The sequence below is a fragment of the Macadamia integrifolia genome, chromosome 9 (assembly GCF_013358625.1).
Source record: "Macadamia integrifolia cultivar HAES 741 chromosome 9, SCU_Mint_v3, whole genome shotgun sequence".
NCBI lineage: Eukaryota > Viridiplantae > Streptophyta > Magnoliopsida > Proteales > Proteaceae > Macadamia > Macadamia integrifolia.
Window position 1 is genome coordinate 33461864 of NC_056565.1, and position 11742 is coordinate 33473605.

Below are 11742 nucleotides of genomic sequence, written 5' to 3' on the forward strand. Positions count from 1 at the left end.
AAAAAAAAAAAAAAAGGGAAAAGAGTTTTACAAATTCTCTGTTTGTTCAATCATCATCTTCAGCCATAACCTCAATATTCAGAATCAGTGACAAAACACACTATGCCTTGTACAACATCAACTATCATAGTTAATTCTTCCTCAGTTTACCAGTTCCTCCTCATTCCCTCAGTCCACATACATTTTTGTCTTCACAGTTTCGTTTTACAGCCCTTAAACCTGCAACTATACTCCTTGCAATGCAGTCATTGGTCTGTAAAATTTCCCAACTGCTTTCTGCCATCACCCTACTTGACACAGACACCCTACATGAGAATCATCCAAATAAGGTCAGACAAGAGTATATCAACCAAGGAACATATTATTCTGTTTGACTGTACTCACTTTCCTTGGTATTTGGATTAATGCAGGCAAAGTTTTAGAGTATGACTCCCCAACTCAGTTGCTTAGAGATAGCACTACAGCATTCTCAAAGTTGGTGACAGAGTTCTTAAAGAGATCATCAAAAAGTGAAGGTCACTAGAAATCAGGCATAGAGATTAGTTGCTGAATCCACATAAATTAAGGAAATATGGAGCTGATTTCTTTGATTTCTATCCATCAGACAAGATACTTCATGACAAGTAGAAAAAGAGTAGCAATGGCAGAAGCAACAATTGTCAGAAATAACAACACTAGGATTATAGAGTGAATAAATACGAAAAGCCTGGTTTAACTTCAATGTCACAGAAGACAGAGAAGATGTACTAACATCCAATAGTTTACATGATATACATGAGGATTGACATCTTGTGATTTATTTATTTGTTAGTTACTGTCATCCCAACATTTCATATTGGAATTAAATTTGCTAAGGCAAAATAGAAATATAAATAGTGATAACCCTAACTTCCTAAACCTCCTTTTGGTTAGATTTTACTGCTCTTGTCCAGTTAGTTTTTTTCTAAGAATCAATGAAAAATATTGATGTAGGTTGGGAATTGACATATAAATCCATCATCTACCTTATTTGTGCACATAATGCTCATGCAAATCAGGGACTAATCCACATACAGTAGTCCTGCATAGCAATCTCTGCACCAAAAAAAGGTCAGTTGGATCACCCATTCAATCATAATGTCTCCAGGATGATGGAGAAGGTCAAGAACTAAATGCGTTTTGGTTAGTTATAAATGTTGATGTTATCTTTTCATCAACTAAGAAACAGGTCCGGGGCTTTATGAAAGTGGGTACCAAGTCAAATTTAAACTTTTGAAATGGAAAGCCATCTGCTAAATGGTTCTGTTCAGGTATCAGCCCAGAAACATATGCAGAGAATAGATCAATGGTTGGACATGTCAGACAGGGCTCTAATATTCAAATTACATTTAAATAATTATCAGGGAAGATCAGATTTGATTAGGGGATGGTTAAGAAATGACACAGGGCTTGGTTTACCAAGTCTGAGAAGCCTAGAACATGAATGCAGATTGTCAAGTGAGTTGATATGGCACATGACTCAGGTAACTCAAATCTTTGACCTGACCACTTTTATCAATCTCAGGAATTAGTTGGCATTTAGGTTCATCACTTTTTTGAGCCCAAAAAACAGCTAATATCAGGCAATTCAAAAACCTGCTCCATTGATTCTTGGAGTCATATGTGGGCAGGGCCGATTTTGACATTAGCAACTGGAACCTCCCCCATACTCAGGTTGATATTTAGCCTTTATGGGCAGAGTCTTCCTTGGGCCTTGCTTTTATGTAACATCCATGTGAGTGAGAAATCCCTTTCCTAGTTAGTATACCTGTGAACACCCTCCTCTCATTAGATCGGTCTTTTGAGATTGAGATAGAACGTGGTGTTTTCGAGTTAGCATGCAGTGCCAGATAAAAAAAAAAAAAGAATTCCTTTTTCCAAATGGTTCTTTAAATCATTACCCAAACATAGCCTTAGTAAGAAGGGTAACAGACCAAAATAAAAAGAAAAATCATTTTCATTTGGCGTCGCCCGGACTTGAACCGGAGACCTTCAGTGTGTTAGACTGACGTGATAACCAACTACACCACGACACCATTGTGATTAAAACTCTAAATTAAAAAAATTTGATAATTTTTGTAGCTAAAGATTCTCCTTCCCAGCTGACCAGCTCCATGGGTGGTTGAGAATTGAGTCTCCTCTACTCCCACACTTGCAGAGATCTTATTTTTCATTACTGCTCTCCTCTCCTGGTTTTGCTGTGCAAATCCTTTCCATGTCTTCATATCTTTCTACTTATTAGAAGGCACCATAGGATCCTTAGAGATAAGATTCCTATAGCTTTCAAGGAACTTCTCAAACTTGATTGATCTTTATAAGTTGAACCCATAATTCGAGATGGGTTTCAGTTGACATGGAGAAAGGTCGTTTGAATTTGGTTAGCAGAGTTGGGTCACCTTCTCAATAGTGTGCAACTTTCTGGAAGATGTTTTCTGCTCTCAGCATATGGTCGAAACCCAAGGTAGTTGATAAAATTTTATGATCTTCTTCTTTGATTGCTTCTTCAAGAAAGTTAAATCTGTATGATAAGTGTTGTTTATGTGTTACAGGAGTACTCTGCCTGGTCAGGGCAATGCAGCTATTAGGGGAATTCACAGAGAAAGCAAACATAGGTAACTTCTTCCTTGATAACTCCGGATATGAGATGCCATTTGCATGTGGTCAGCAAAGATAATAGTACTTGAAAAAGAAATATATCTAGTGATCACCCATGTGACTTTAATATTAACATCAAATCATTCCATATTTGGTTATAAAATTTCACTTTACTTTGCATCCAAAACCCTTTGTTATGATATGTAAAATAAAAATTACATGTAAAATATATCATTACTAAATATGATTAAAAAATTATGTAGTTTATACAATCATATGGGGCAATGATTATAAACATTTCTTTTTAAAGTATGAAATTTTCATTTCCCTTCCCTTTAAATTCCTATTGCAATCAAACAGAGCCTAAGGACAACGGTTCTTACTAAGGGTAAATTTGTCAAAAAAAAAATGAACCATTTTTTGATTAAAATTGAGGACAATACCATTTGATACAACCCAATATAGATAAATGTTCAATCCTGTATCAGTGGAATAATTCTTATTAACGGCGATATGCACACCTAGCCCTTGGTCTCGTGGTTTGCAGTGTTCAATGGAGTACCTACATTAGGGTTGGTCACTTTATCAACTTCTCTCAAAGTGCATTGATGCTTGGTTTACATCAATTTTCTTGCTTTCAACAAGTGTGGCAGTATAGACAAAGGGTAAAATAGTCTAAAATCTAATTTTTAATTGAAAATAAGGGTATCTCTGGATGATCTTGGCCAATCCAGATCAGTATCAACCTGGACTGATTCCACTCTCAATACTGGGTTCTCAAACCTTGATTGCATGACATTCATTGAAGGGTTTATGCTTTGGGTGTTTGGTATATTCCTTCTATTTTGATTTAATTATGGGAAAAGTTATAGGTGAGACTTTCCGTCCCAGGCGAAGTAAGAAACCTTCCGTCCTACTCCTTCCCAAGCGGAAGAAGCTGTATTCTTTGACGATCAGGTGAGGCTTTCCCCATTTGGTTTCTGTTAAGTTGTTAGGTCAATTTTGTTCTAAAGGTGTCAATTTCGAATTGAAATTGGTCGTTAAAATCGAAATAAATCATTTATAATTTTCAGTCTTAGTTTTAAAGCTTAAAAATTCATTTTCAATAGATAAATTCTTGGTTCCAAACTGATTAAATTAATTTGGGAAAGGGATAGATATGCCGTCAGTATACTATAAGTTAGCGGACAACACCAATTTGGGGCACATGATGAAATATCATTGAGAAAGGATATGGCAGTAGTTTAAAAATGTGGAAAAGAGAGAAACACACAATGGGTGCTAGCATACGATATACCAACGGCATAATTTTTCCTAATTTTATAATATTCATTACTGAGAAAAAAAGTCTAGGATAAGGAAAGAGAGTGAGAGTGAGAGTGAGAGTGAGTGAGAGAAGAGAGTTTTTGTTGGGTTCCACATCGATGGTGGAAATAATAGTTTCACATTGAAAGTGAATGGCTTAATGTGAAAACTTATAGGTATTTAGACACCCACTCTATTCTTAACGACTATCTTTTGAGGTTGAGTTCTATTCAAGTCCCTAAGAAATAATATCAAAATCAAAGTTTGGCAAGGCTACAACATAGGAATTCGTTGTGGCTTCAATGATGAAATTGGAGCAAATCTCAATACACTATTATTATTATTATTATTATATTTGGATTTCATTTTTCTTGGGCTTCTGAAAATCAAAAACCAATGCTAAATCAATAAATAGTTCAACACAATCATTTTGGCTTTTTCGATTTGATTATTTGCCTTGTTAGTTTAGCTTCCATTTTGCCACCCCCTACAACCATGAGAGATGGTCATAACTCATAACCCAACTACATCAATCATCAACCTTGAATAACATGAAAATTTTAGACCTTGAATAACATGAAAATTTTAGCCTTGCTTTGGCTTCCTAGGTAGTGCAATACATGTACTAAATTTTTTTCAGTTGAAATAAATTATATTGAAATGAAGATCAAGAAAAAGGTTGAGGCTTCGAAAGAATAAGGAGTGGAGTTAGGCCAGTCTACTTTACACATCATTGACAGGGTCTTCCTAACCATTAAGTCAACTATTTGTAATCTTCCTCAGAACACAGGTGAAAGAACAATCCAAAAAAATACAAAGACAGGTGCATAATATCATGACAAATTACAAATATTTTAATTGGTGCAGTCTTTTTTATTTATTTATTTTTCTTATAAATAAAAAACAATCTTAATTTAAACAGAACCAAGTGCACATTCGAGTCTATAGAAGGTAGTGGTGGTCCATTTACTGGTTGGAAATATCTAATTATTTCAATGTTATCATATTCTTCCATGTTATAATCATAACACTTAGAAATGGCATGGAAGAGACCAAATCGAATTGCAAGAGTTTCTCCAATATTGGAGTATAAGGGTGCATGTTTTGAATTGATATCCATTGATTCTCAATATGATCTCTAACAATGTAGCCTAATCTTCCAAGGGACTAACCACTTGGAAGTGTTGCATCACAATTCAGTTTGTACATGCATCAAGAGGGAGGATTTCACCTTCTGTATATGGACCATTTGGTTGTTACAGGAAGAGGGGGATATACTCGATATACTGTTTGCTTGATAGAACTCCTATTGTGCCAATTGAGCAGGTTGGATTGCATTGATAAGAAACTAGTTTCCAATTTTAAATATCAGGTCATTTCTTGTTCTTCGAAGATACTAACAAATGAGAGAGATCAAACTAGAGATTTGTTGACGTACTATTTTTCTACAATGCAGAGACCATTGAATAATAGGATTTTTCATAAATGGTGTAATATATAAAAGTGAACTTCCTAACCAAACAGCTCATGCGAAAAGGCACCTATTAGAATAGGTTTGCCATTTGTTCTGCATAGGCCTCCAAAGAAATAATTGGTTTTTAATAATGTTTGTGAGCTTCATATATGTTTCCAAACCAAACGATATCTTGATTGAGATCCAATTGCTATTTTTTTTTTTTTTTTTAACAATTACTGTTCCATATGCAATGCTTCTTAGTGGGTAGCAACTAACAAAATAATAATAAAGTGAAAAAAGGCCAAGGAACCTTAAATATTAATATAACACCCCACCATCTTGGCTGCTCTGACAAGAGAAATACAATCAATAGTACTAGTGGTGCAGTGCACATGATTTGTATTAAAATACAACTGGTGTTATAAACTCCTCTTTATCTGTTAATTGAAAACTACTAGAATTTTTACTCAATATATGTATATATATATATATATATATATATAACTTCATTATCTCTAACAGTTGTTTTGGAAGTCCAAGGACGCCAATTTTTCAGCTACCAATTGGTTATTTATTTTGCTCAATTTCATTAATTTTTGAGTTGATTGCATTGAAATAAATGTGGAGGACAATTAATATTGACATATTTTTACGAAAAAAATTGAGTTTATTTAATGAATTCATATAGGTCAATACGTATCAGAACGTATAGAACTTCATATACCAATCATCTTCAATTTTGGTCTAAAGTGAGGGGTAGAAAGGATTTTTAAATTATTTGAAGTGATTTATCATTATGTCATTATAAAATTACTAGTGTTTTGCACAATTTTTCTAGTATACTTATGTGAAATGACATGATTTATTTTTGAAAAAAAAAATATTAAAAAGGCAAAAAGAAAAAAAAATTATGTTTGACATATTATGAGATATTAAGATTTGACATAATGATAAATCATTGTCATTATATCAATAATGAGAGTGACATAATGATAACATTAATAGAGTATTGAATTCAATAACAACAATAACATTAATAGAGTATTGAACATATAGTAATGAATGATTGAAAATGAAGATGGTAATGATGACAGTAATAGCTTAAACTTTAAATGGATTCATGCCTGGGGGCTTTTCTTGTGGTAGGTAGGTTTATAGGTGGCCTAATTGAGGGTTCTTTTTCCCTTTTGTGTGTGTGGGGGAGGTGGTTTAGGGTTGATCTAAGTTTTTATTTTTCATAATTTTTTTTTTATACACATCTCTCTTTTAATAGGTTGGAGAAGTAAAAGGACTTTCAGACTTTTGCAATTGTAAGGGATGGTCATAATGTACATAATCTTACCTCTGCTTTATGGAGAGACTATTTCTCAAACCTATAACCATTTAATCGCAATGGAGTAATCTTACCATTACATTGAAGTTTGCAACCGAAAAATTAATATTTGGAAAGTCCAAACCTTTTGGCTTCTCCTATCTAACATATGGAAGGAATTACTCTATCTTATCAAGAGATAGTTACCTAAACTAGACTGCAAAGCAGAAGACCAAAACTAAAATTATGTATCCCATTCTTATGTTGCACAAGAAGTCATGCTCCTCAATGTTATCCTCTATATGTTGTCACTACTCATTTTCTTGAAAAGTGGACAAATAGTACCCATACCATATCATACTAAGCTCACAATCCCTTTTTTTAGATATTGTAACAGTAAATGAGTAGCGATTGAGAAAGAAAGATCACAAACAAACTAATAATAATGAGATTGACATTTAAGGGGAGGGGAAACCTATATATCACATGGGGCATGCTCTGTCATAGCTTTATGCGTAAGCCATTTATTAAATTGGTGAAGCATAATATCAATGCAACTCACCTAAATGGTAAATTGATTATGGATGAGTTGATTTTTCCCAATTAAAGGAGGCATCTATGGTTTTTAGGATGTACAAGGTGACTTTTAGAAGCATTGAAAATATAATTTTAAAAGGTAAATACCTTCTTGTGGAAGAGTGTGGCCCCCTATGTTCAGACATATGGGGGCGAAATGATCAATCCCCACCCCTCATGAAATGGAAAATGATTTCTTTGTGGATGTTTTTTCATGTATTTTTAATGGCTGATAAAAGCTCATTAAAACAACCCAATAAAATACCTAAAATGAACAAAACTAAAATAAAATCTATATGACTAATTCACACTCTATTTCTAGGGTTTAAGCAGAATCTAACTAATTCTGATTGACTCCTAACTAATTCAAAATCAAATTAGAAACCAATTTAGGCAACAATCCCTTATTTTAAGACCTTGATTAGGACATAAAAGATAAAGATTTATTATTATTATTATTATTATTATTATTTGGGTAGAAGAAAAGATGAAGGAGTTGCCTTCTGCAAAGCAAAATCCTCTGGATAGGAATCATTCCCATAGATTTTTATTTTTATATTTAGGTAAGTAGTTCCATAGAATTTATTTATTTTTGGATAATTTTTCCCATAGAAATAGAAGAACTTGGAGAAGAATATTTCTAGTGCAATGTACTTATCCCTAGAGTACCTAATACCTTATAAATTATTTTAGGAAACCAACAAACTTTTCTGTCATATTTTGAATATTCTATATTTTCTAGATGGCTTCTCTTCAAGACTTCCAATTCAACGGTGATGTACACAAGCACACTGATGTTCTAAAAAAATATTAGGATCCCCAATTTTGGCTGTGGCGTGAATTTAAAATTAAAATAGACGATTGAAAATGCGTTTACTTCTATGTTAAAAGTATAAATATTACGACTTAATGGTTAAGTGGTCATAGCTTCTCAACATTTTCAGGGTAATGCTATGTAGGGCCCATTTGATAACGTTCAAGAAACGCGTTTTTACCGTTTCTGTTTCCAGAAACAGCAGAAACGGAGTAAAAAACGTTTGATAAAACTGTTCCGTTTCACTTATTTTCAGAAATAGAAACAGAAATTTTTACTTATTTATGGTTCAAGAAACGACCTAGGCGAAACAAGTCTTGTTTCGCCGTTTCTAGAAACGACTTGTGGCCATTTTTTTATTGGTTACTATTGACTTTTAAAAACATGACTTATCAAATACCTTCAATTGCATTTTTGTTTCTATAAATATAAATTTATGTTTCTACCGTTTCTTGAACGGACCGTAGTTTTCACCGTGCAGATATCCGTGTAAGACTATTCAATCTCGAATTCAATTAGGGCTGCTTTTAAAAGGGGGGGGGGAAATATATTTATCAAGATGCTAAGGATATACCGATTCCAGGCCGACCAGACCGGATCCGGCCGGGTTAAAAAGGCTGTTTTGAATCATTTGTAGATGGGGTGTTGTCAAATCTCAGCTCGACAGCTGTATAATTTTGAAGGAAAAATCGAAACCGCTCATCTGACCAAAACTAATGGTTTTCGAAAAATCCGCCCAAACCATAGATCTCACTCTCCCACCTTCTTCTCCACTCCTTTAATAACGATTCCCAGCTTTTCTTTTCCTCCAATCTTTCTCATCTGCTTCACTCTCTCTCCTTCATTCTCTCTCTCTCTCAGCGTTCCTCTTTCGCATCGCCATGGGTAATTTAATTTTCAAACTTCTTATTTTCTTCTTCGCAGATCGACTGTAGAACAATATTCTGCTTCTTCTTCTCTTCTAATCTAGTTTTTTTGTTTTTGTTTTTTTTTTTTCAATTTGTTTTTCAGCTTCTGGCAAGATCAAGATCGGAATCAATGGTACTTAAGTCTAGAATAATTTTTTCCATTTTTGCTACACTGAGCTTCTTGAATCGTATCTTCATTTTTCTTAACAAGATTTATGATTTTTTGCAGGATTTGGAAGGATCGGTCGTTTGGTGGCGAGAGTCGCTCTTCAGAGAGACGATGTTGAGCTCGTCGCCGTTAATGATCCATTCATCACGACTGATTACATGGTAATCTAATCTATCCATTCATTTCTAACTGATTGCTTAAATCTGATCTACCGATATTTATTTATATCAGGATTTAGGTGATCTGACTTTTATATTTACGGATCTGATTAATAAGCCATCCTTTATCTGAATAAAATACATGATTTTTGTTATAGATCCAATATGCGAGTGGATGTAGATGTAAATGAATGTTCGTTGGTTGATCTATTCATATTGATTTGGTTTCCACTATCAAGTGATTTGTTACTGTGGTTTTTGTGCAGACCTACATGTTCAAATATGACAGTGTTCACGGTCAATGGAAGCACCACGACCTCAAGGTCCAGGACTCGAAGACCCTTCTCTTTGGTGAGAAGCCAGTGGCAGTTTTCGGTGTCAGGTATTAGCTTGCATTCACTCTGTTCATTGGTTCTTTTTTTTTTTATTTCAGTGTAACTCCTAAATTTAGTTCTTATATAATTTTTTACGGGTTCTGACTTCTGGCACACGTTTGGTTATGGTAAAATTTGCAGGAATCCAGAGGAGATCCCATGGGGTGAGACTGGTGCGGAGTTTGTTGTTGAGTCAACCGGAGTGTTCACCGACAAGGACAAGGCCGCTGCCCACTTGAAGGTTTGCTGAGATCTTTCTTTTCTCTTTTTAATTGTTGGCAGTCCAATTTTTGGTGATCTTGATGGAAGTGATTCTCTTTTGTTTGAATCATTTCTGGTAGTCTTGCCCCACTAATACTTTAAATGGCTGGCTGAAATTTTATATCAGCTGGAACCTTATAAAAGAAACCAACCATTTGAAGTGTGTTTATAACATGAGATCTTTAAATGAATTGCGAATATTCATTTCTGTGAATGTCTGTGGATATATGTAGTTCAGTAGAATCATCTGACTTGGTTAGATTATTTGATGCAGGGTGGTGCCAAGAAGGTCATCATTTCTGCCCCAAGTAAGGATGCCCCCATGTTTGTTATGGGTGTCAATGAGAAGGAATACAAGTCTGACATTAACATTGTCTCCAATGCTAGCTGCACCACAAACTGCCTCGCTCCCCTCGCTAAGGTTTGGCTCTTCTATCATGTTGTGCTTCCCACCTTCCCCTCCACAACAGCAAAAATAAAAGAATAGAAAACATTCTATGGGTGTATATTCGACTCTGTTCTTGTGCTGTGACAGAATTATGAATTTTGTTTCTGACAATCTTCTTAACAGGTTATCAATGACAAATTTGGCATTGTTGAGGGTCTTATGACCACTGTCCACTCCATAACAGGTATGTTTATAATATCTCTTTTGTTATTTGTTTTGCTATATAGTTTCATCTATCTCTTCTTATAATTTGTTTGGCTGTTTGAAGAGCAACTTATTGCAGATTGGTATCTTTTCTGACCTACATCTACCTCCCTGATTCAGCCACTCAGAAGACTGTTGATGGGCCATCAAGCAAGGACTGGAGAGGTGGAAGAGCTGCTTCCTTCAACATCATTCCTAGCAGCACTGGAGCTGCCAAGGTAATTAATGCTTTTTAGATTTGGAGCAGGACACTATTGCAAATGTATCCATGCACTTTTGTCTATTGGCCAGTGGCTAGGTGCTGGATTTGTTCTTTTTCTTGTATATTTTCATTTGTATATTTTTGTGGTTGAATCATGAATGACCTTTCAATGTTCCACTGATGAATGATCTCATTGTTCTTTTTCTTGTATATTTTCATTTATATATTTTTGTAGTTGAATCATGAATGGCCTTTCAATGTAGACACAATGGCTGTGAATCCTGAATCTTATTCTAGGGAGCCAGTTTTACCCTGACTAGAATGAACAAATGAATGCCTTCTGTGCCAATTTTTCGAAAGAGAAACGCAAATGAAAGTTGGTTTTGGTGAATTACTTTTTGGATATTAACACCCGGGTGTAACTAATTTGCATTTGAATGTTTTCTTATGTTTTAGGCTGTTGGGAAGGTTTTGCCATCATTGAACGGGAAATTGACTGGAATGGCCTTCCGTGTTCCCACCGTTGATGTCTCAGTGGTGGATCTCACTGTGAGGCTTGAGAAGAAGGCAACATATGAGCAGATCAAAGCTGCCATCAAGTATGTGGTGAATTTGCTTGATTTAATTTTTACTACCGATGAATTGGCTGATGATGATATTAGGATTATGAAAATTAGACAGAAAGTTTGGTGGAGTTGTTTTTATGTGGCTCTGACTTGATGGTTCTTACCATTCCTATTTTCTGTATTAGTAATCTAATTAATTTTGTGCTGTGGCTCAGGGGGGAGTCAGAGGGTAGCCTGAAGGGAATCTTGGGATACACCGAGGACGATGTCGTTTCCACCGACTTTGTTGGTGACAACAGGTATAGGATGGCTATACAATACCCTCTTGTTTTTGGATTCCATTAACCTAATTGTTGTGCCTTTTTTGGGGGGGGGG

At 34.9% G+C, this 11742-nt stretch overlaps 2 protein-coding genes and 1 non-coding gene across 3 annotated transcripts in view; 2 read left to right on the forward strand and 1 right to left on the reverse strand.

Annotated features, from left to right (window-relative positions):
* Positions 1-873, forward strand: part of LOC122088563 (putative ABC transporter C family member 15) — a 7505-nt gene extending 6632 nt beyond the window's left edge. The window contains 1 exon segment of the mRNA XM_042657867.1: positions 411-873. Coding sequence (XP_042513801.1) covers positions 411-523 — 113 coding nt within the window. The 3' untranslated portion in view covers positions 524-873.
* A 1107-nt stretch (positions 874-1980) lies between these two features.
* TRNAV-AAC lies at positions 1981-2054 on the reverse strand. Its single transcript has one exon. It is a non-coding gene; the product is annotated as a tRNA-Val (tRNA).
* A 6771-nt stretch (positions 2055-8825) lies between these two features.
* The window catches only part of LOC122089453 (glyceraldehyde-3-phosphate dehydrogenase, cytosolic), a 3559-nt gene continuing 642 nt past the window's right edge, over positions 8826-11742 (forward strand). Inside the window, exons 1-10 of the mRNA XM_042659209.1 lie at positions 8826-8961; positions 9088-9117; positions 9214-9314; positions 9578-9693; positions 9827-9926; positions 10221-10367; positions 10518-10578; positions 10719-10816; positions 11257-11399; positions 11582-11665. Coding sequence (XP_042515143.1) covers positions 8958-8961; positions 9088-9117; positions 9214-9314; positions 9578-9693; positions 9827-9926; positions 10221-10367; positions 10518-10578; positions 10719-10816; positions 11257-11399; positions 11582-11665 — 884 coding nt within the window. The 5' untranslated portion in view covers positions 8826-8957. The remainder of the gene's footprint in view (positions 8962-9087; positions 9118-9213; positions 9315-9577; positions 9694-9826; positions 9927-10220; positions 10368-10517; positions 10579-10718; positions 10817-11256; positions 11400-11581; positions 11666-11742) is intronic.